Below are 23,782 nucleotides of genomic sequence, written 5' to 3' on the forward strand. Positions count from 1 at the left end.
TGGACGCCCTAAGAGTTTCTCCTGTTTAAAAAAAAGAAACTGTCTGCCCATCACCAGGACTTTATTCATCTCACACAATTACATTTTTTTTCCTGAGAGCAGGCATTCTCTTCTTAACATAAATGAAATATGGTTTGCTTAATACTCCATAACCAGATAGCACCTCCCTCACACCCTCAGGACTGGTTCTTTAGTTTAGGTTGGTGGATATGTTAATTGGCTTACAGCTTTGCCATCTTTAGCTGGAAAATAGTGTGTTGAAAGCTGTTGAGAGGAGACCACTCCAGCCCAGGTCAAAGCTACAGTGACCACTGCATTTAGATGTTATGTTCTGGTCCCCAGTGTTGTTGGTCATCATTGGACTTCCTCAAATATTCCTAGTTCCGAATTGTATGTCAGAGGAACACATGCATTTCTCCCCTGTTACATATACAAGATACATTGAGTGCTTTGGGGGAATCCTAAAAACCCACAAACTTACTATAGCACTGCGGTGGGCATATGCTTTGACCCTACGTTTTGTGGGGCATTATCATCTTTGGCTCTAGAGAATCTAGAAAAACTCCAGAAAAGCTGCCTTGGCTGTAAGTGAGAGTCTAGCAGAGTCCACAACAGGAGGCCTCCATGAGGGACAGCTCGGTGACATGTGACTGAGGAGCACTGCCTGTCCCCACCTGTCTCCAAGATCCTCTGGGGTAGAAACTTACATTTCTTGGCTAAACCAATTCCATCAGCTTGAACTTACAAACCATCTCTCTTCCTATACTTTTGTTAGAAAGGCCACCAAATATGCACATTGGCTTCCCGGCCAAAGCTCCCACTACAGGCACATGGGATCTGGATTTGATGTTTGGTTTTAGGTCACAAGGTGGCTTCCAGACTTAGCCTCAGCATAGAGGCAATATCTGCTCTTGCTAGGACCTGAACCACCATCAGAACTTGATGATATGGATGTGGAAGACCTCAGTGTGTGACCCAGCAGCCACCCTCAAGAGTGGCGCCAGTGGTATGGCAGCTGGGGAGGTCCCGAGTGTATGTAATTGAGGATGGACAGGGCCATATTTGGTGGCTAGAGGAGGACTCTCTGGTGACGTCAAGGAAGCATCAGTGTATCAGCCAATAACTTTCTTCCAAGGATGGGTGCTTGGCAGTAGAGAATCCCACTGCCCCAGATATGGTTTGGGTTTGGGCCTCTCCCCCTCTTCCTTCCCTCTCCCCTCCCCCCTCCCCTCTCTCAGTTATTCTTACACAGTGACTCCTGCTTCCCTCCCAGGTTAGGTTGCTTCCTCCTACCCAGCCCACCCCGCCCCCAGAGGCCCATAAGCGTATTAGGCTTATTTCTTCCTCAGGACCATATAGAGTATGCCAATGATGAAGCTGAAGCAGAAGCAGATCCAGGTCAGGATGAAACAATAGCCTTGGTGGCTGCTAGAGTTGAAGTTCCCGTCACTGTGGGCGTAATGATGAGTGTAGATTGACACTCCAACCAGGATACACAGCCCTGCAAGAAAGGGGGAACTGGCATGATTGGCATTGAAGTGAGTTTTGGGTTTTTTTTTTTTGGTGTTTTTATGATCCCATTTTCCTGGACAGCAATAGGAAAGTGGACTCTATTCATGTGTCCCTAAAAGGTCGCTGTGTTGGTTTGCCCATATTTGCGCTTGATGGTATGTTGGTGAATAAGAGATAGCTGGGCTCTCCTATCTGTACTGATTTGTGTGTAATGAAGAATAAATCATGACGCATCCTGATTTCTACCTGTCTGTCCCATCTGGGCCTCCATACAACTAGGTATGGTGTTATGAGAGAAGCCTGGCCTTTTACCTAACTGGGTGTTTCTGGAAAGAATGGAGAAGATGGTGCATTGCAGTAATTGTGCACATCGTGGCAATAGCTGAATCTTCTCTGGGGATTCCCACCTTTTGTATTGAAGTGGTCCTGATGGTGCCCAAGTATATGAGGGTTGCTGATCCAAGCAGCAATACCAGGCCACCAACTGATAACTAGAGGAGAGAACAGCCCAGAGAGGCAGCTCCACACAGCCATGTGCTAATCTGAGGGGCAGTGACTGAAGCAAGGATGTAAGATTTTCCTGTGGGGCTGTGTATGTAGCTCAGTATTAGGGTATTTGTTTAGCATCTCAAGGCCCTGTGCTCAGTCTGGAACAGTGGGGAGGGGATGTGGGGGAGACTGATGCTCTCATGTAAAGTAGACCCTGCTGCTCTGGATACTCACAGCACACCAGCATGGTGGATCCTGAGAGGAAGAACCGGTTTCCCTTCTCCATAGTGAAGAGCTGGAACACGAAGACCACGAGGGAGATGATGGAGAAGATGATGGATAGGATCATGAAGGCTTGCACTGCCTTGATAGCATCTGTGAAGACAAGACAGAACCAGGAGCATTAGACAACCAGAGAGTCTGGACACCTTCCTGAACACACCCATGGTGTTCTAGGCATTGATGTCTGCATGCATACCTTCATTGCCGTAGGACAGAGAGCCGTCGCAGTTACCACCGGTGCAGTTCTTCCAAAGCCCTACAGACGCATTTGCGTAATCTGCAACCATCCAGACCTGAAACCAGGAGATGGAGTTGATTAAGAATCACCCTTCTGCTTTCAGAAGAGGAAGTCAACATGTGTCAGGACCAAATCTTAACCGAGACGCCCTATGCAGCTATAAATACTGCTAAACCTCGTGTCTCTGTAGAAATTAGATCCCAAGTACACAAAGGTCCCAAGAGAGAGAATTGTGACCCAAAAAAGATATCATCTTCCCTTTTTGGATTTCACTATTGGTGGTATACACACACACACACACACAAACTAACTAAAGAAATTCCACCATAGTGGTTTAAAATTCTGAAGTTCTAAGGAACAAAAAAAACTCTGGGTGAGGAAATATATAGTGAGTATGCACAATATCGTTTAAAAGACTCACATTTAAATACCTAGCTAATGAGGAAAACAAGTTAAGTCTTGCCTGGTAGCACCTCGCTGTGATTGCAGCACCCTGTAAATAACTCAGGAGGCTCCAGAATTAAAGCTTCCACTCAGATAGCAACTTTGAGACCAATGTAGGCTACATGAGACTCCGTCTCAAAACACAAAAACAGAAACAAAAATGTCTGGGGATCTTAAAACGGCTTAGCAATTAAGAACATTTATAGCTCTTACAAGAGGACTAGAGTTCGGGTCTCAGCGCCTCCACTAGGAGACTCACAACCACCTGTAACTCCAGCCTCAGGGAATCCAACATCTTCTTCACTGGCACTTGTATGTGCGTATCCACACACATAGACATACTTTTAAAAATAAATTTTTAAAGAACAAAAAAAGATAAGGGAAAACGTCCAGCTGGAAACAAAAGAAACAGAGGACTACGGGGGAGACAAGAATGAAATGAACCTGGGGCCCACAGGCAACCTTCCTCTATACAGAAGGATCAGATGCAGACCGTTAAAACATGCAAAGTCATTCCATGTCAAAATGCAGCATCAAGGGCTCCAAGGCAGAGGCAGCTAAAAGCACAAGGTGTGGCCAAAATGCATATCCCCAGGTTCTCCATCCCTTCTTGCCTGGACCAAGAAAAACAATTTCCTTCTGGAACATAAGACAGCTCTGTCTACACATGCGCAAACCACGCCGAAACAGGACTCCCTGGCATACCTAATCACCTGATCCCTCAGCCCCCACATCAGAGCTGGTACTGGGTGAATAGGAAGCATGTGGTAGCTCTTAATACAGTTTGAAGTTTACCACCACACTGTTATCCTGTGAGGATTAGGAGTCTGCTTATAGAATGGCCAAATTATAAACCTACAGGAGACAGGTTGGGCAGGGGTTATGTCCTATTTCATAATACTTAAACTTAAACTGGCCTAGCTTGTATTTACACTCTGATGTTTGCAAAACCCTTCTGTCTGGACTTTTAAGACCTATTCACCCTTGTCAATCAGCAGAGGAACCCGCCTTTAATACCAGCACTTGGGAAGCTGAGGCAGGCAGATCTCTTAAGATCCAAGCCAGTCTGGTCTACATAGTGAGTTCCAGGACAGCCAGGGTTACACAAATAAACTCTATCTGGAAAACAAAACAAAGCGAACCTTATTCACCCTTAAACCACAGCAAGGACTGTAGTCCACTCTGGAGCATTGTTTGTGTGTCTAATGATTGGCTGTCTTAACTTTATGTTGTTGGTTGTTGTTGTTGTGTTGTTTTGGTTGGTTTGGGGTTTTTGGATTTTTGTTTTTTTTCTTTCGAGCAGGGTTTTCTCTCTGTAGTTTCCTGGCTATACTGAAACTCGCTACATAGACCAGGCTGACCTTAACTCACTGCCTCCCAAGTGGTACTAAAGGCGGAAGCCAACACACCCGGCAAAATGTGTAGCTCTGGCTGGCCTCAAACTCATGATCCTCTTGTCTCTGCCTTCTTCATGCAAATCCTACCATCACAATGGGCTAGCTAGCTGCCTTGACTTCTAAGTCCAAGAAACTGGCTCATTTTGTCTAAGACAATACAAATTGGGTGCTAAAAATGACCACTAGGGGTCAGAGTAGCCCCGGGTTCCGAGAGCAAAGACAGACTAGCGATCTCCGTAGAAGATCATTTTATTTGTTACTTGATTCACCGGGCACCAAGTTAATCCTACCAAATTCCATTTCACACACCTATTTCCACACAAAACTTGAATTTGTCAACCTCATATCCAAAGCGTGTCCTTATTCTCTGATGTCTGTCTACCCTCTAGTCAGGAATCTCTGCCATCTAGCGCATGAGCAGATATTGTTAACCCGTGCGCAGGGAGAGTCTGTCCCACAAGGGCGTCTTTGCCAGCTCTTCTGCCTGGACTGCACTTCTATTTTCTTCTACTTCCCTTCCTCCTCTAGAGGAGACACGCCCATCCTTCAAATGCATCTCAGTGTCCACCTCCCGTGGAGAGGATTCTTCTCGAAGCTGAATTCTCTACCTCCCAACACCCCTAGAGGAATCACTTGTGGACTCTGGCCTTTTACACTTTGGTTATTTCTTCCCTTGATCTATGAGTATGTGTTTTTGTTTGTTTGTTTGTTAACCTTTTACCAAACTATTCCTAAGATACTCCCTGGGATGAGGAAACAAGGGGCTGGGACTCACGTTGGCAATGGTGGAGACAAACAGCATAATGGCAGTGGCAATGTGGACCACAAAGAGACCAGCCAGTAGCACCAACATCTTGGCTTTTTGGTGACTCCTGAGTAGAGAATTCTGAAAACAAAAGACGGGGGAGACAAAAAGGTTACTGTCACAGTCAGTAAGACACATCCCACCTTCTCATTTTAGGATCTCTGTTGACACAAGAAAGTGTGACAATTTTTAAAATTTAAAATTACATCAAAATGTTCTAAAACCTGATTGATATACATACCCAAATGCTTACTCATCTTTGTATAGACAAGTACTTCTGTTTTGTTCCCACATGTTTATAGATTCATCTCTTTAATATAATGAATATTCTACAGATATAATGAGTATAATTATAGAATGTAATATTCATTATATTAAGAAGCGCATGGTATGCTTTATAGCAGCTGCTAATGTTTTGTTTGTGATTGGCAGGCCAAAAATGTCAGGCTTTGAGTTTTTGGAAGATTTTTGTCACCTCCAGAACTCTGCAGCAGCATGCATGCCCGGTTTCCATTTGCATGAGGAAAGCATCAGTGCTCCAGCAAAATGCTCACCCAGCAAACTGAATAGAAACAACGAGTTCTGCAGCACAAGCCACTATTACTCAACGGCCATAGAGCAAATTGGCTACTAATTTGATCCCGGATGAGACGTAAAATAAGAGAGACACAACTTCTGTTATTACAATGCTCTTTGGCACCCAATAGTATGACAACCTAATTACTGGGCAATGGCCCGGCCACTTACTGATTTAGCATTCCAGACTAATATTTGCAACACCTGAGCCTTTGGCCCTGTGTGCCTCTTGGTGGGGATGCTGTTATGGGTCTAGGGCGATGTTAGATTTCCTGCGGTTCAACATGACAGCTCTGGGGCTCCAGAAGTGTAAAGCTTGAGATAACACCAGATGTGCTTTTTGCTGGTGTGTGGTGTTTATGCAACTTCAGTCATTCAAGACCCATCCCCAAAGACAAACAGATGTATAAATCACCCTTCGGAAGAGTAGGAACTAATATAAATTAACAATGTGCATGGATAAACAAAAGTTCTCAGCCACAATTTCAACAGAGACCACTGATCATAAAATCCAGAAGCTAAAGGAAGCGTAAGAGGGCACACCTGGGGCAGCCGTGCATACCCTCTGTGTCACACCTATGACAGATGCAGAGTCAGCTCAGAGAGACATCAAAGGGAAAGGACTTGGAGGTGGGGGAACTATTCACCCTCTAGGCAGGGAGTGTGTGAGGATGCACCAACCATAGAGGAGATGCTGTGTGCATCCTGCAATTGCTTGTCCCCCCCCCCTCTCTCCACCTGTTTTAATTGATGCTTTGTCTGTGCCTAAGCTACTTCTAAGCTACACTAGGTATTTATTAGAACACTGATACTATCATTATTCTGACATTGTGTGTCTTTTATCTCCTCTCGCTTTCTCATCAGCTACTCAAAACCAAATGTGATCTACTGCACGCCTGGGTTCTTGGCTCTTTGTCCACACTGGTTTCTACTCTCCAAAAAAATCCACTTCCCCACTGGCTGCTTCCCTCCAACGGTGAGGGAGGCAGGCAGAGAATGTTCCCAATTTAACTGTGAATGGCAAAACCCGATGCCATTTTCCTGCTGCCTCTGGGGAGAGCCTGTGAATCCTCTCTCCCAATGTTCAAGCTCACTGCTGCTTTCCTGTGGTTCTCGCCTACCTCCGTAACTTCCCCCTTGGCTTTCACGTATGGAGAAAACGATTTGTTTTACTGTTTTGTTTTTTTAGTTAGAAGTTGACTTAGAATTATTCCAAGGGCTTTGATCTCGGCCTCCGTTTCCTCAGACGTGAAGAGGGGCCATGATACCGATTATACACTCTGTGTGAGGGTGCAACTGGATGACGTAAGCAAGAATGCCTTCTGCAGCATGGTACAGTACCGTGTGTGTCACATGGTACTAATAACAGGGTTGCCGTGATTGTTGTTACTGTTACTGTCTTTCTTCTATGAAGCAGAATGACTGTTACCAACCCGGTCCAGTTACTCACTCACATGCCACCCCACATCAAAGTCGAGAAATAAGACATTTGCAGGGTAGTTCACCAGACAGCATATGGCTAAAATCACTTTGACCCTCAGAAATTGACATTTTTTGTCTAGTCCTCACCCCTCGAGTAGGGAGGGTATTAAGAACACATCCTCTAGAGACAGTTGGCTTTTCTCAGCCCAGGCTTGCCCATCTAGAATAAAGCTGGCTCAGGAAAGAAAAGGACAAGAATCACATAATGGGAACTTTCCTCCCACCCTCCTCGACCCTGTAATGACTCTCGGGTTCATTTTGATTATAATTGACAAATTTTCTCCTAATCGTGAAAAGTGGCTGAGGAGCCAAGAATGGACTATATATAATTCACCAAGTGAGGCCTCTTTAAATGAGTTGCCTGACAGGCAGGCAAATCCAGAAGTCTTTCTGTCTCCTTGATTGCCCTGGGACCCTATCCAGCAGAGTCCCTCTTGTTTCATCCTGCTGACTGCCTGGTCCAGTGGCCGCTCGTCATGTCTGGGAAGCATGGACTCTCTGGGCTACTCCATCTCTCTTCTTACCTCAGCACAGGTCCACCTAGTTCTTGTCCCCTGCCTGCTGCCACCTGCATCACCTGCTGCCTGAGGAGATGCAAACCAAAAAGTGACTCTTTTATCTGCGATAGGGTGTGTGTGTGTATGTGTGTATGTGTGTGTGTGTCTCTCTGTGTGTGTGTGTGTGCTGTGTCTTTCCTCTAAGGCAAGGAACAAAATATCTCAGATCAATGAGTATTCTTAGTGAACAAGACCCTTAGTCCTCTGTGCCTCCGGGCACTGTGTCCAGCCACTGTGTCCAGTTACTGTGTGACACACAGAGCTTCATCTTTGTGTCAAGTTTACCAGTGTCATCCATTGTTAACTTAGAGGGGCTCCCATTATTTTTAACACCCCTCTTCCAAAATACTTGGAAACCCAACGGAAGACTTTATGAAACTTCTCTGTTGGGTCACCCCAATCTCTGTATGCAGAGAGTTACCCAGCCTCTGTATTAGAGAGCCTAGAACAGCTGTTCTCAACCTGTGAGTTGTGACCCCCTTGGGGGGCGAACGACCCTTTCACGGGGGTTGCATATGAGATATTTACACTACAGTTCATAACAGTAGCAAGATTACAGTTAGGAAGGAGCAACAAAAGTCATTTTATGGTTAAAGGGTCCCATAATTAGGAAGGCTGAGAATTCCGGGTTTGGAAAGACCAAACCCTCAAGGCGTTTTCAGAAAACCACCAGTGGTGCTGATGGGTGGGGGTATCTGAGAAGCCAGTAAAGGCAACTGAGAATGAGGCTAGGTTCAAGCTCTTGACACTTCTGCCCACCATTGTCTCCTGTAGCTCATCCTTTGACTCATTCCTCCCCACAAGGAATAAGACCACTTCCGGCCTCAGACTCAGAGTGGACCTCACCGGTATGGCACTTGCCTAGCAAGTTCCGAGCCCTGGGATCTCTCCTCAGCACCACCACAAAAACAAAGCGAACACAAGCATTTAGACAATTTTCAAAGTCTGGGCTGCTGCAGCGTGTATCTCACTGCAACAGTAATAGGATTCTCCCTCCTATTTCCCCAAAATGCTGCAGTTCACATTCTTGTCAGTAGAGAGCGCATTCCCCAACCTCAAGGGGTGGAGCCAACCCGGAAGCAGAGAACAGGGTACCACAACTCGGACTGTTCCACTGTACCACCACCCTCCCTTCTTGCTGCATGGACAGACTCAACGTGTGTCATCTGTTGTTGGGGACTCCCATACCAGGAATATGTCCTGTGGTGCTTTTACACTCTCCAGTGAGCCACCACACCTGGTCAATTCACAATGTTCAGAAAGCTTGGGAAGTGCTCTGCCTTCTATGCAGACAACAAGAACCCTTCTTCTTGTGTCTGCTCCCTGTAAGCACAGCAGGTACCCCGTCTGCACTGTGTGATTGGCAGGGGCATGCTCAGGGTCTAGGGAAACAGAGAAGCAACCCAAAGGCACAGATGACCACACCAGAAGGAAGTAACGATTAGGAAAAATAAGGATCAGACTCTTAGAGCCAAGTACAGCTGGAAATCACCACGTAGCCCAAACTTGTGGGAATTCTCCTGCCTCCTTAGAGCTGAGCTAACATCCTGAGTGTATAGAGCTGAACAATTCATATGAGACTGGGTGGCACTCTTACAAATGAGAGCGTCTCTATGGTTGGCAAGACTATACAAGATGCTTCCTAGTACTGTGTGTGTGGGTTTGGCTGGCTGAAACTAGTTTAAACAGTTCTGGAGTAGGGATGAGGGGTACCTAAGAGAGTCCATTATTGGGAAGAAAAGACCAATAATGGCTCAGCTACCGTTTCTGCCTCTCCCTGGCTTCCTGTCTTAAGCTTCACAGTCACCTGGGAGTTTCTACCTGTGTTATCTTGCAGTGGGTCCCTATCCTGCCGGCATTGTCAGGACCCTAGCCTGGATGCTGATGTCAGCTCCTCCCAGGACACGCTCTCTAACCTCCCCCTCACCATGCTCTCTCTGTCCTGCTATTGGGTTATCTGGCCAGTCCTTCCTCAGCCTACAACCCTCATCCCCCAACCACAACTGAGACAAGCACCCGTATCCGGGAAATGAGACTCCCGACAGCAGCCCACGGAATCCTGGGAATTTGACTTCCAAAAATGAAAGCTGCTTTGATGTCCTTCCCCTAGTAACTACCTATTAATTTTTCTCACCCAGCTCAAATTCTGCCTCCTTCTGTCCGCAGGGCTGAAGTTGATGTTTTTCCTCCTGTTATGTTACATATTCTTAATAAAAGGCCCTCATGGCAGCCTGCCTGATGACAGAGTTCTTTATGGACCTGCTTGGCTCCCCCACCCTCAGGAGTCTGAGTTCCTAAGGGCAGACTCTATGACAGGTACCAGACAAACCTAGTTAATGAACAAATAAATGAACTAAAGAGGGCAATATTTCCTTCACTGTGGAAAAAATAATGGCAGAGTGGCTGAAAGACACAGAACACCTCCTTTCTCTTCTTTTCATTTTTTAATCTTTATTTTATGTGTATAGGTGTTTTGCCTACATGTATGTCTGTGTACCATGAGATGATGCGGTACCCATGGAGGCCAGAAAATGATGCCAGGGCCTCTGGATTACAACCAGCTATGGACTACCAGCAATGTGGATGCTGGAGACTGAGCTGGAGTCCCCTGAAGAGCATCCAATGCCCTTAGTCAGTGACCCATCTCTACAGAACTTCCTTTTTCCTTTTAAGGTAGCATATACTTCAGTCCTCTGTCACTTTTATAAATTATTTGTCACATTGCTGCAAGTTATGGCTTGGGCACCTTATTATACACAAACTTCACATTATTTCATTTCCACTTAACTTTTTGGTATAGAACTTGCAGGCTAATGGAGAGCTTTAAGATTTGGTTCGAAAGCCATGAAACTCATCTACAAACTCAACCTGAAAATCTATGCAAATCATACTTAAACTCAGCCTGTCCTTGGGAACTATCCAAGGCCCTGTTAGTAAAGTCTTGCCAACAGTACATACAGCCCACAGAATGTGAGTATAATTAATTTGGTAAGAGTGAGTGCTTGCCTATTCCACGTAGAGTGGAACATACCTTTAATCCTAGCATTTGGGAGCCAGAAGCAGGCAGAGCTCTGTGAGTTCAAGATCAGCCTGGTCTACTATACATGAAGTCCAGGATAGCCAGAGCTACATAATGAGACTCTGTCCAGAGATTCTTCCTAGAGCCTCCTCTGTCCTTCCACTGGCCAGTAATGTTCTAGCAAAGACATTCCCACCTTCTGCTGGCTAACTGCAACTGGAGTGAAGGCTTTTTCACCCCATCTGATCCAAGACCTGGCACTTCCTGCAAGGCAGGGGGAAACGAGGAAAGGCCAAGTCGTTCTTAAAGGGATTGGGTCAAGAGGCCTTCATGAGTCAGCCCTGACTGTGCACATCTCCTTCAATGTGACATTTGAAATGGATCTGAGGCTCTCTGTGTTTCTTAAGGACACTGCAGGGTGGCACAGAAGTCTGTCTACCCTCCTCCATGTCAACACCATTCTTGCTGTGCTTGGGGTTCCAATGTGTGTGCGTTCCCATTGAGGGTCGTTTTAGTTGGCAAAACAGATGCCTATGGGACAGAAAGCAAATAAGCAAAAGGAAACTCTGCCCTTGGGGAACAGTGTGGAGGATGTATCTGGAGGACGGGAAGGCTGCGATTGAAGGCGGGCTGGTGGATGGGGCCTTGGGTGAGCTTCCCTGGCCATTGTTATTGCTTTTTATGTCATGTGTACTTTTCCATCCTCAACATTGTTTTCACGCACAGATGGAAAGGGAGGCATGCATCTCCGTGTGGGAAACGGGATGAGGGGATCCTTAAGGGCCAAGTCTTCCTGTTTCTGCATATGGGATGCTCAGATGTGGAAAGAAAACACTGTGGGTCACCCTTTGATCTGTGTAGCTCACACTAGGGCTGACGCTTCAAGTAGTGATGGATTCAGTGCCTGTTAACAATTGAGCAGGGAAAGACACAGGGGTCTGGGTGATTCAGGGAAACAGCTGTTTCTTTGTGGTCCTGGGGCAAAGGGGCTACAAAGGTGGCCTGTCGTAAACGGGGCAGTCTCTTTGGGGCTAATCCTACCTGTATCACCTGCCACATGTGGTTAGAATATAGAGCCAAAGAATAAGTATAAAGAACAGCAAATGAGTTAGAAGGGAGAGGAGGAGGAAAGGAAAGACACAGAAAGAGATAAAGAGAGGAAGGAAAGGGGAAAAGATATGAAAAAATAAAGGAAATGGGAAGGAAATTAAGAGGAAAAGAGGAAGAATAAGTCAGAAAGAAAAAGAAAGAAAGAAAGAAAGAAAGAAAGAAAGAAAGAAAGAAAGAAAGAAAGAAAGAAAGAAAGAAAGGAGGTAGGTTGGAAGGAAGGTCTAATTAGAAAGGTGAGCCCGAGTCCCACAAACATTCTGGCCAGAGTTGAAAGATTTTGCAAAGCCTGTCTGCTTGGTGAAATCTAGGGAGGCAGAGTCCCAAGTGACAAAGAACAGACTCTAAGTTCAAATTTCTTAAGGACCTCATAGGCTTAGCATGAGCATTGAAGGGTCCATGCCTAAGACAAAGCAAGCCAAATGCTGTAGGTCATATTTATTCATTGTTGTAACAAAGAAAGGCTCAGGCGAGGTGGTCACAAGGCTTCTCTGCAGCCTGAGAGCTGTGGACTATGCAAAGGCAAGCATATAGCATGAATATTGTTTTTGCAGATGCATCCAGAAACACCCCACCCTTGTCTCTCTCTCCCTCTCTCTCATTTCCGCTTGTCTTCCATTGTGTCCATGGAGTGGGTGGATCTGGACAACATCTGCAAAGGCTGGAGACAGATCTCTGCTGTGAGGCCTGATTTCAGCCCACACCCTCTGGCTGCAGCTGGCCAGTGTCGGGGAGGATGTCTCCTGGGTGAGGACGGGAGCTTCTGCTGCCTTCTGTTCCTGACAAAGGAGAAGTACTCCTGCAGCCAGATTGTCTTCCAGGGAGACATTGCCAAGATAATAACTAGGGTTTGGTAAGAAAAATCAAGGTGTGGCTGGGCCCTAGAGGCTTCTGGGTGCATCTGACAGCAGATGGCATTAACATGCTTCAAACAAAAAAGGCTGATGGAGCTGGAGGACTGTGCAGAGCAGGGGCACCCAAGCATGCTGGGTGGGCGCTGGCTTGGTGCAGTTTCAGAGATGGCAGCTACTTTGTTTTGAGAGATACTGGGGTCTCTCAGTCATTTGACCAAGACCTCTGCCTCCCAGCTAGCAGAGAATGAAGCCACTGTTTTGGATCTCCACTCCAGCTCGGTTTTCTGTCTTCTGAGAGGTGTGTGTGTGTGTGTGTGTGTGTGTGTGTGTGTGTGTGTGTGTTTGAGGTTTGAGTCTGTATGTGAGTCTGTGAGCATGTCTGTATGTGGGTGGGTGGGTGTATATGAGTGTGTGTATATGTGTGTGAATGTGTGTATGTGTGAGTGTACATGTATGTGTGTGTATGTGAGTGTATGTGTATGTATGTGAGTGTGTGTGCATGTGTGTATTGTGTATTGTGTGAGAGTATGTGTGTATGTGTATTTATATGTGTGAGTGTATGTGTACATGTGTGTATGTGTGTGGGTGTGTATGTATGTGAATGTGTGTATATCTGTGTGTAAGTATGAGTGTGTATATGTGTGTGAGTGTGTATGTGAGTATGAATTTTGTGTGAGTGTGTATATGTGTGTGTGTGTGTAGCAGCCAGAAGACAACCCTGGTGTCATTCATTCGAAGTTGTCCTCAAGCTTGTTTTTTGTTGCTGTTGTGTTTATGAGATAGGGTCTTATTAGTGGCTGGGACCTCAAGACTCAGCTAAGCTGACTGGCTATGAGCCCCAGGGATCCTCCTGCCTTCCTTCCCCATAGGTGAGATTGCAAATCCAGCCACACCCGATTATTCATGTGGGCTTTGAGAATCAAACTCAAGTCCTCTGTTCCCGCAGTGAGCTCTTTACCCACTGAGCTATCTCCCCAGGCCCCCCTTTGATATTTTGACACTGAATCACTATGTAGCCCCTGCTAGCCTCAAACTCACAGCAATCCTCCTGCTTCAACCCTCCCTGGTGTTGGGACTAAAGGCATGTGGCACCACATCCAGCTGTCCTCTGAGGGTTTGACAGTTACTGGTGGCTCTGTTCCTCCCACAACTTTCGAGCCAATCAGAATTGGACAGCCCCTCAAAGTAGTCCCAACGCTCTAAACAAAGGATCTTGCAAAGACCATTGCTTTCTCCTGTCACACTGCTCTCTATGGTCCAGTCAGGACAGACAGCTGGCCCTGTCAAAGCCTTCACTGCCAGCCCTAAGACTGGTTTCCACACTCACAGCGCTGGCACATTCCCCTCCCTATGGGAGTTCAGGGAGCAGCCCTGAGCAGAGGGAAGCTCCTGGCCTCCACTGCACGGCTTTGCCAGGCCTCTGTGAACATGCCTGCTTATGCAAAATTCACCGTTGCAGTTCAACAAAGATCTCTCCTCTTCCTTCTCTTGGACCCCAAGGGAAAGAACTTAGGTTTCTGAAGGCAGAAGTCTAAAGTCTAGGTCCTCACTAGGCTTGACTCTCATCTGAAAGGAGAAGCGCCAGAACTCTACCTATAAAACCTAATGTCCCCAAACATGCAACAACCACGCCACAACTAAGAAGAGAAAAGATTTTCATGGAGGTCTGAAAACCAGAATTTTGATCCAAGGCCTATCCTGGGGCAGTGAGAGCAGTCAGTAATGTCTCCCTTTCAGGTTCACTTTCTCTCTCTCTACTTGGCTCTCTCTAGACCTTTCTGTTTGCCCATCCCCCAAACACACAGTTTCTGCTCTCTCCCCCTCCCCCTCCCCCTCCCTCTCCCTCTCTCTCTCTTCCCCTCCAATTCCCCAACCTTCCTTTTCCTCCCAGTATGCCCTCCGTTTGCTCTCATCCAAACCTGTGCCTGTTCTCCCTCCTCCAGAGGAGGGGAGTGTCTTACCCAGGACCAGCTCAGTTTCCGAGCCCAGTTATGCTCCTAGTGAACTGATGTGTGTACAGACTCCTCTGGAGATGGCACCCTTTGTTTGATAAACCAAACATCTTCCTTCTTTCCAAGCTTGGATAATATCCAGGGCTGTTTCAGGTGAGTTCTTTAATACTGTGCCCAAGGACTCTTGGATCAGGTAGGGCAGCAGAAGCCACCTCCTCATCCCCTGACCCCTCCGGTTCTTATAATTGAATGCAGAGCCACGAACACGCTAGGCAAGCATACTGCCAGTGGGCTGTATCCCTAGCCCCTGGTTTGGCTACACTAACTTTTATGGATTAAGTTAGCCATTAGCATGGACTCAAGGGACTGCTTAAAACTGAAGTGATAAGGTCCTAGATTTTTCAGAGCCTTGAGTGTCCTGGTGGCCAAGTTGTTTCTTCGTCCTTTCTTAGTGAGTTGCTTCTGATCACAGGGAAGATTCGAGACAAGATCAGAGCCCAACCTTGCTACTCAGTCATCTCACATCTCCCCCACTATTATCGACACAGTTTCAACATGTGCTAACAGTGCTGTGTTGTGCTCCATGAAAGAGACTCAGGAAAGTTGGAGTCAGTCCAGTCACAGAAGACCAATTGTCTTGGCTGTGAAAATACTCTTTCTGAACAGGGAAGAAAACACACACACACACACATCAATATTTTTGCTTAAACGGAAGGCTCAGAAGCAGCAACAGTCATGTTTGTGTTTTTCTTTTTCTCCTTTGCTGTCAGGGAACCCACCAGTCTAATTGAGTTTCACAAGTTAGGGTACCAGGGACTGAAGCATTTCAGAGTCTTATTGGGGACTCATGTTTGGGGAATGTGTGTTCGAAAGCCAAGGAGACCCCAACTAGACCCAGTGCACATTCTTTGGTTCTGGAAAAACAAGGACAACCCAGAAATTCAGTCACCTGAGATTATTCCAAAACAAGACTTAAGTCCAGAAAATCCTAGTTTAATGGTAATCAAGAAGGCTGCTGGCTATCAGACAGCTTGTGTTTCAGGGGTCATGTTGATTTAACTATGACCAGTAGATATCAACATTGAATGTGTCATCCCACGTGCATCTAAGAGTCCTAGAGTCCTCTGAGAGGGTATGTTACATAGCTATGTATACACATACATGGTGAGTTACAGACGTGACAACAGCCATGTGCTTAGAAAATGAAATAGCTCAGAATCAATCATATAGGAACAAATGGTTTGACCAGGCGGGTATCTTAATATTTCAAAAATGTTCTTTCTGCATCCCACACACACCAGCAGTGGTGGTATACACCCATAACTTCAGCATTCAGAAAGAAGGGTGGAGAAAGTTCTAGGCTCCAGCCTGCCATTCATGGAGACACCCTGTCTTACAACATAACACAGCTGAGTATAGTACCCTATGACTTTAATCCCAGAACTCAGGAAGCAGAAGCAGGTAGATATTTGTGAGTTCAAAGCCAGATTGGTCTACATAGTAAGTTCCAAACCGCCAGGGCTACACAGTGTGATTCTGTATTTGCATAATAAAAGAATAAAGCTAGATCATATGGGCGATGCTATCCCATGGAGCCATAGTGATTAATGTTAAGTAGAGATGAAATGTCTAGAGGAACAGGAAGTGGAACATTGGGGGGGGGAGAGGGCAGCAGCAGAACAGAATTGAAAAGCACCTCCCCCTGCCCCCCCAACACACACCCAGGGTCATTTCAGGCCTGCAAAACAAGAACTTTCAGAGAAGCCATTTTTGCTGAATTTCAGAAACTCTGTCTGGTATGATTTACTGTCTAGAAAGAAGGGTGGGTGTGAGTGAACGTCTGAGGCACGTACACTCTGGGTGTCCCCGCCCTGCTATCTTGAGGAGCTGTGAGCCACGGGACAACCATCCATTCATAATGATGTAAAAGTTAGATTTCTGCATATGGTAAGATAATAAGATTACCTTCTTTTCTTTTCTTCTCTTTTCTTCTCTTCCTCTCTCTCTCTCTCTCTCTCTCTCTCTCTCTCTCTCTCTCTCTCTCCCCCTCTCTCCCTCTCTCCTCTCTTGTCGTTGTTTTGTTTTTGAGACCAAGTTTCACTGGTTGGCCTCAGGCTAGCCTTGAACCTTTAGCAATCTCCTGCCTCAGCTCCCTAAGTCCTGAGATTACAGGTATGAACTACCATGCCCAACATCTAAATTTAAGATTCTATAAAAGCAATGAAGAAGAATAAGGAAGGAACCCTTGGCCACATCCCAGGTGGAGACCCCTTCAGGTTGTGTGGAGGCTACAAAAAAAAAAATCAGTTTTGCCATAACAGAAATGGGCTTGGCTTTCCTGCTCTTCGGTCCCAAAGCTGTCTAGAACCAGGCAAGAGGCCCTGTATTCCCAACAGCTTCCATGGACTCCTTGCTCCGGGCTGGAGACTGGCCTAATCTTGTTTCCAGAGGAAAGCAAAGACTGATGAGAAAGCCAGCCAACCTTTCTCAGGCTCTGGGGACAGACATCTGTCCTCTGGCAGACGGTTGCCCTTACTACTGGCCCGTAGCCACGGTCTCAGGACATGATCGTCTCCAGCTGGACCTTGCTGGTCTTCTGCCAACTCCCAGGACAGTTTAGTACCCTGGAACAATGTAAAATCTGGGGGCTCTCTGGCAAGGATGCCAAACCGGATGTCCAGCAGCCCTGGACAGTGTTCTGCCTCCACCCCATTCTGCAGTCTCTGGATGAAACTGGAGCAGCCTAAGGACGGGAGGCCATGATTTGGGAGGGGGTGGTAATGGCCTCTTTTTCCAGGACAACCAAAGACTTAGAGCTGGAGATGCCCAGAAAGGTTCACACACAGCTCAGGGGCTCTCCCACTACGTGGAGGCAAAAAGTCAGAGCAGCAATTTTTTTTAATGGTCTTCCAACTCCATAGGGAATGGGGGCGGGGAGGGGGTAGCACACAAAGCATTATATTCTCATTTATCAAGGGACAGTGGAGTTTGAGACAGCTCCATGGCTCATGCAGTTGGTGGCAGTTTACCCCTCCCTCTAGTGTTCCCTTTTTGCTGACTTGTTTAAGGTTGCCAAGTTTCAACCCGATCAGAATAACACAGAACCACACGTGGGACCTTCACAGGAAACTGTGGCTGTGGACCTAATGAAGACGGCTTCCCCAGTTCACAGTCATGCAATCTGGAAGTGATAAACATTGGAAGCACACGCAGTTGCTCCCTGAGTCTTGAGAAATGGGTCCCAGGGCTTACTCATCCCCCTCTCCTTGGGGAAAGGCTTTGCAGAGATTTCTGAAGGATCAATGGATACACATCCACCAATTACTTTTAAATTTTCTCTTCCAACCAGCGAGCTGCATTTCTAAAGAAAAAGGCGCCTCGCTCTTCACCAGGCAAGCTGGATCCTGTCACTCTCCTCTGGCTTGTTTACGAGAGGAGGAAAAAAAAAAAAACCCACATCTGTGTTGAAATGAACCACACCTCCACAGACATTCGACCAAAAACGCTAAGCTAATAAAAACAAAAGCAAACACAGCCGAGTGCCTTTGTTCTTTTTGCATTTAGCACGTGGGTTTGTAGTTATATAATATTTTACACAAAAGAAATAAGGTAAATATTCCCATATGACCACGGCCACACTAGAAAATTCCATGTCCACTTAGAAGAAAAAAAAAAATCCTTTAATAGATTCTGAAAGATTTTTTTTTCCTAAGTTGGCTCCAAAATGCAGAAGCCGGGGTGGAAGCACAGAGCCATTCAGCAGCCTTACAGGAATCCCCCGAAGGCCCCCAGCCCCACCCTCTCCCCGCTGCCTTCTTCCCCCACCTCCACATCTGGCTAAGGATTCTGAAACCCACACCATTCCACCAAGTCAACCCCTCCCAAGTTTTATTTGAACCGCCCTTTGCCTCTGTTTCCCTAACGGTTTTCCTTTAAACAAACCAATCCCCTCTTCCCTTCCTGTTGAGAAGCGGGTGGAGGGAAATAAGAGAAAGAATGAAATACTTAAACAGACATCAACAGACAAGAGGGGGACAGACAGTAAATGCAATCGCAAAAATTAACTGAAACTCAGATATTTATCCACCGTCACCTAAAAGCGTAAAAAAGCAACAACAACAACAACCAACCCACAAAGCAGAACAAACTTTCTCTTCAGAGACCGCCTTGAACCTGCCTGCGCAGAGAGAAAAGAAAAGCAGAAGCGTCTTGGTAACATAGCATCCTTCTAGATTTCAGCTCAAAGTAATCTGAATGAAAACAGAAGATTTGCAAACATCTTCCAACCCTGCTACGTCATTTCGTCATTTCGAAGGCACATAGAGTTCCTTCCATAAAGAATATTGCACTCAGGTTTGTTCCAAAGTCCCTTCTCGTTCCGTCTCCTCGGAGCAAGGATCCACATACCAGCAAGAGAATGTGGTCCCCACTGATATCCCAGATTCCTCCACTACTACATTAAGCTAGAAGTCTCAAGGACTCCATTCTTTGTGAGCCAAAGAGGGATAGCAGAGGAAAGAAGAGAGGGGAAGGCTTCAAGGAGCCTAAGAGAGGGAAGAAAGGAGAGGGGTCTGCAGAGTGTCCCCAGTGTGGGGACAATCTTACCTAGAGTATCCAGTGAGAGAGGCAGATGCCCTGGGTGGTAGAGCAGGCTGCTGGTCTGGTCCTCTCTTCAGGAGATTTGCAACCACAGTGAGGGGAGGGACCTGACTCCCGAGGTTATAAGTTTCCTGGGCTGGTGTGCTGGGTGTGTGATGGGCGGTTTCTTTTCCCCGTGTTTTAAAGGAGTTTCTATGAATCAGTCTGGATTTAAAAAAAAAAGTTGGTGAGCTACGCCCTGCTAAGTTGGCAGCCGGTCAGATGTGGCTGGGAGTGAGCCATCAATTCAAAGAACCCTGTTGTAGCTCCCTCTGACTCAGACACACAGACCACAGTGGAAAAAGGAGTGACATTGCTTCAAATGAGTAAGAGGAGTCACACAAATAGATCTGTTTACCGAAGCCCAGTTCTACTACCCAGAAGGAGCCTCGGTTGCCAAGGACGTAGGGCAAAACACAGGTTAGGGTCAGGAGGAGGGGAGAGCTGGTAGATGCAGTTCCACGTTAATTAAAGTCCCGGCTAATCATCAAACAGGATTCCCCCGTTCTTCCTCCCCCACTGCACATAGCAGCAGCTGCTCATCACCAGGAATTATCAGACTCATTTCTCGTTGGCTTCCCTACCTGACCCTTGTGCCCCTGACCTGTAGGCGGCAGTGGGATGAGACCCATGGAACAGAAAGGCACCCAGCAAGCTCCAAATGTTGGGGCACTGATTGATAGCACATAATCCTGGGCCTTTAGTTAAACTCTCACCCCTATGGATTGTAGGCATTGCAGGAGGAAGTCTTCGAATTAAGGACTTTGCACTCTGATCTTCATGTGATAATCATTTGGACCTTGCTCCACAGTTGGCTTTTGTGAAGACAGCCAGGGACCCAATCACAGCTTCTTCCCTGAGCCACTCACTCCCCACTTAGTCTCAGAATCGGGGGGGGGGGTGCTACAGAGTTGTCTAATCCCGCAGCCCTGGTCACCTCCCTAAAGAGGTTCAGGTTCTCGGTGCCTACATTTAACCCCAGCTCTCCTTAGCAGCAATGTGACTGTGGACAAGCGCCCTCTCTTTCTGCCTTCTTATATATATAATGGGGACGGTAGGCACCTAGCTCACACAGATGGCAAGAAATATATGTATCAAACAGGTTTGGTGGGTCGTGCCTGCAATCTCAACATTTGAAAAGCTGAGGCAGGAGGATTGCTCTTAGTCCAGGGTCATCTTGAGCTACATGGTGAGTTCCAAGTCAGCGTGGGCTACTGAGTGAGATACTATCAAGAGAGAGAGAGAGAGAGAGAGAGAGAGAGAGAGAGAGAGAGAGAGAGAGAGAGTTGGTAGGTAGTTGAAGGGATAGCATAAGTTCAAGGAGAACTAGAAGCTAGCCTAGTCTGGGGTACATAAGTGATAGATGGATAGATAATAGAGATAGATAGATAGATAGATAGATAGATAGATAGATAGATAGATAGATAGATAGATTGATGATAGATGATAATAAATGATTGATAGATAATAGATGATAGATAGATAGATAGATAGATAGATAGATAGATAGATAGATGATTGATAGATAATAGATATAATAGATTATAGAGAGATGATAGATAGATGATAGATAGATTGATAGATGATAGATAATAGATAAATGATAGATAGATAGATAGATAGATAGATAGATAGATAGATAGATAGATAGAGATAGATGATAGATAGATAGATAGATAGATAGATAGATAGATAGATAGATAGAGAGATAGAGAGATAGAGAGATAGAGAGATGATAGATAGATGATTGATAGATAATAGATATAATAGATTATAGATAGATGATACAGAGATAGATGATAGATAATAGATAAATGATAGATGATAGATAGTAATGACTAGCATAGAGCCTGTAAGGTTGTGGCCAATAGTCATTCGATATTAGTTGCAGTGACATTTCCCTGAGGACATTGTTAAATAGGACAAGAGACCTCTCAGAGAAGATACAGAGAGTCGCTGCAGCTGCCAAACCCCAGCAACTGGGGTTGCTGTTCTCTTCCAGGCCAGTGCAGGCCTCGTGATATTACTTAGTCATTGATCAGAACCCTATTTACTGTACGGCAACCTTCTCTGGGCCCTGCTAAAACTGGGTCAGAGTGGACAGGACCCCACCCTCTAGGAATTGAAATTCCACAGAAAGACAGAAAGGAGTGGGAGGCTCGAGGTCCAACGGAGTGCTGATGAAGTTAGGTAGTAAAGACTGTAAGTACATTTCAGTGATGCATGGTCATGGGTCTGTATTTCTCCAGATCTTATAGAGAAGAGGATATTTCTAAAGCAGATGATTGAGGAAAACACACACACACACACACACACACACACACACTGATTTGATCCTTCCCTCTTCACAGGTCCTGACATTGGGATCCGTGGAAAAGTAAAACAGTCCAGATTTTTCATGACAGAGATCGCATCAGTTTCTCATGGTTTTCCTCACCTCCTACCTCTGCCATCTAATAATAATAATAATAATAATAATAAATTTTTAAAAACCCTGTCTCTGAGGAAAAAGGCCAGTCTCTTGCTCCCAGTGCTAGGCTGGGGCCCCTGGGAGCTACAAGGCTGCAATGCAGCCCCAGGGAGAGAGAGGAGACCTTTGAGGGCGGAGCTCTGGCCCTAACTTCATGCCTTCCTCCAGTTTGAAGCTCTCTCTTCCCAGCAGCAGAGAGTAAAGAAGAGCTAGGGTCCAGAAGTCCAGTCCGCAGACAGATGCTGAGAGGAATGTGGGCTGGTTGCATTTTTAAAAGTAGAAACCTGGGGCTGACGGAGGAAGGGAGGGAGGGAGGGGCCCTGAGAGCAGATGCAAAGCGGGAGTTCTAGTTTTTCTTCTTCTGCCTGGCAGCGGAGGGGACACAGAGATCTCCCTCCTGAGTTGCAGCCATAAGCGAGTAGCCTGCTGTGGCCTTTGAAACTGACCTAATCAACCCCACTGTCCTGTTCACTTGGAGATGCTTAGGTATGGAAAGAAGTGTTGTGTCGAGCGTTTACAGGACACACCCACCTCCCCATACATCCCCACACACATCCCCACACACCCACTCACACGGAGACAGAGAGATCATAGGAAGGCAAATATTTATGTCTCTATATTTCACACATGAATGAATGCCACCCAGGAATTCTAACATCTCATACTTAGTACTTGAGCATCACTGAGCTGGGTTTATCAAATGATTTTCAGATCTGGGGAAAAAGCCAGTCCATTTTGACTGAGGTGCCAGGCTATTGCACCTTTGGATGTCTTAAAACATTCTGACTAGGCCCAGCATTGTGGAGCAGTCTGGAGGCACAGGCAGACAGATCTCCAACCTGGTCTACACAGAATATTGAAGGACAGTCAGGGCTGCATAGAGAGACCTTATCTCAAAAAAAAAAAAAAAACATTAAAAATATAAGATAAAAGACTACCCTGAGAATGTGTGGCTCAGTAGGTAGAGAGATTGTCTAGTGTGTGTGAAGACCTGCGCTTGATTCCCAACACCAACAAACCAGCACAGTGATGCATATCTATAATCCTAGCACTTGGGAGGTAGAGGCAGGAGGATCTGAAAGACATAATAAATTGTAAGCCAACTGGGGTACAAGAGACCCTGACTCAAAAAAAAATATATATATATATATATAACATAGCATCTGTGACTTTGGACAATAAAGCTGCACACAGGGCTGGGGTGGAGAGTTCACTTTCTCTCTCTCTCTCTCTCTCTCTCTCTCTCTCTCACACACACACACACACACACACACACACATCTACAGAGTTCTTTCAAGCAATTTGGAATAATCTACTTTGCTCTGCTCTGTTGCCATTTCCCTTACTTGGAAAGTGGATTGAGCCTCCCTCCACAGATGCCAAGAGCCAGGCCCAGTTTCGCTGGACCTCAGTAAAGACCTGTATTCTTAGGAAGAGATGGGCTCTCTTGCTCAGTGAGACGGAGTTATGTTGCCACTGGGGCACACCCCCGCTTTCTGCATCAGTGAGAATCTCCCACTAGCACCACACCCTCTAGGGCAGATTTTCGAGTCTGTGCTGGTGTGTCCACTTCTGATGAATGTTTGAATCGGGAGCTTCTGGTGTCTGACGTAGAGATCAGTTAGTTACTCCGGGTCTGGACCACCACCACCACTAACACACACACACACACACACACACACACACACACACACACACACACACACACACACACGAGCCCGTAGAAAAGAGAGCCATAAATGACTTGGGTTTGACTGTGTGAATCCACCCGATAGGAATCTAAGCCACACGCTCCCCGAAAGTGATAATGTTTATTGTTAATATTAGCAAATGCTGTTTAAACACAAAATAGTTTGCAACAAACATATGTAATTACACAGTTTTCCCCAAAGTTGAAATGTTTGCTCCTTGCTGTGCCTCTTTGAAACGTGAAAATTTAGCGACAATTCCCCCTTGTTCC

General features: G+C 46.1%; 1 protein-coding gene across 1 annotated transcript; it reads right to left on the reverse strand.

Moving 5' to 3' along the window:
• Positions 1 to 1,281: 1,281 nt before the first annotated feature.
• On the reverse strand, positions 1,282 to 19,494 carry Emp1 (epithelial membrane protein 1). Its single transcript, XM_021164982.3, has 5 exons — positions 19,320 to 19,494; positions 5,138 to 5,248; positions 2,480 to 2,576; positions 2,236 to 2,376; positions 1,282 to 1,501 (listed from the first exon to the last, which is right to left on the reverse strand). The coding sequence occupies exons 2-5, from the start codon at positions 5,213 to 5,215 to the stop codon at positions 1,335 to 1,337; spliced, it is 483 nt and encodes a 160-aa protein (XP_021020641.1). The 5' UTR covers positions 5,216 to 5,248; positions 19,320 to 19,494; the 3' UTR covers positions 1,282 to 1,334.
• Between the last annotated feature and the right edge of the window lie 4,288 nt (positions 19,495 to 23,782).

This window comes from Mus caroli, unplaced genomic scaffold (genome assembly GCF_978045245.1).
Source record: "Mus caroli unplaced genomic scaffold, Mus_caroli_1 scaffold_7, whole genome shotgun sequence".
NCBI classification, from domain to species: domain Eukaryota; kingdom Metazoa; phylum Chordata; class Mammalia; order Rodentia; family Muridae; genus Mus; species Mus caroli.

Bases quoted from the DNA above. Each gene is read 5' to 3' on its own strand.
- Emp1 (XM_021164982.3), bottom strand. From the start codon at position 5,215: ATGTTGGTGCTACTGGCTGGTCTCTTTGTGGTCCACATTGCCACTGCC. The intron at 2,377-2,479 runs GTATGCATGCAG...TTGTCTTCACAG, and splicing joins TCTGTCCTACGGCAATGAAG to ATGCTATCAAGGCAGTGCAA. The intron at 1,502-2,235 runs GTGAGTATCCAG...CCTTTCTTGCAG, and splicing joins ATCCACCATGCTGGTGTGCT to GGCTGTGTATCCTGGTTGGA.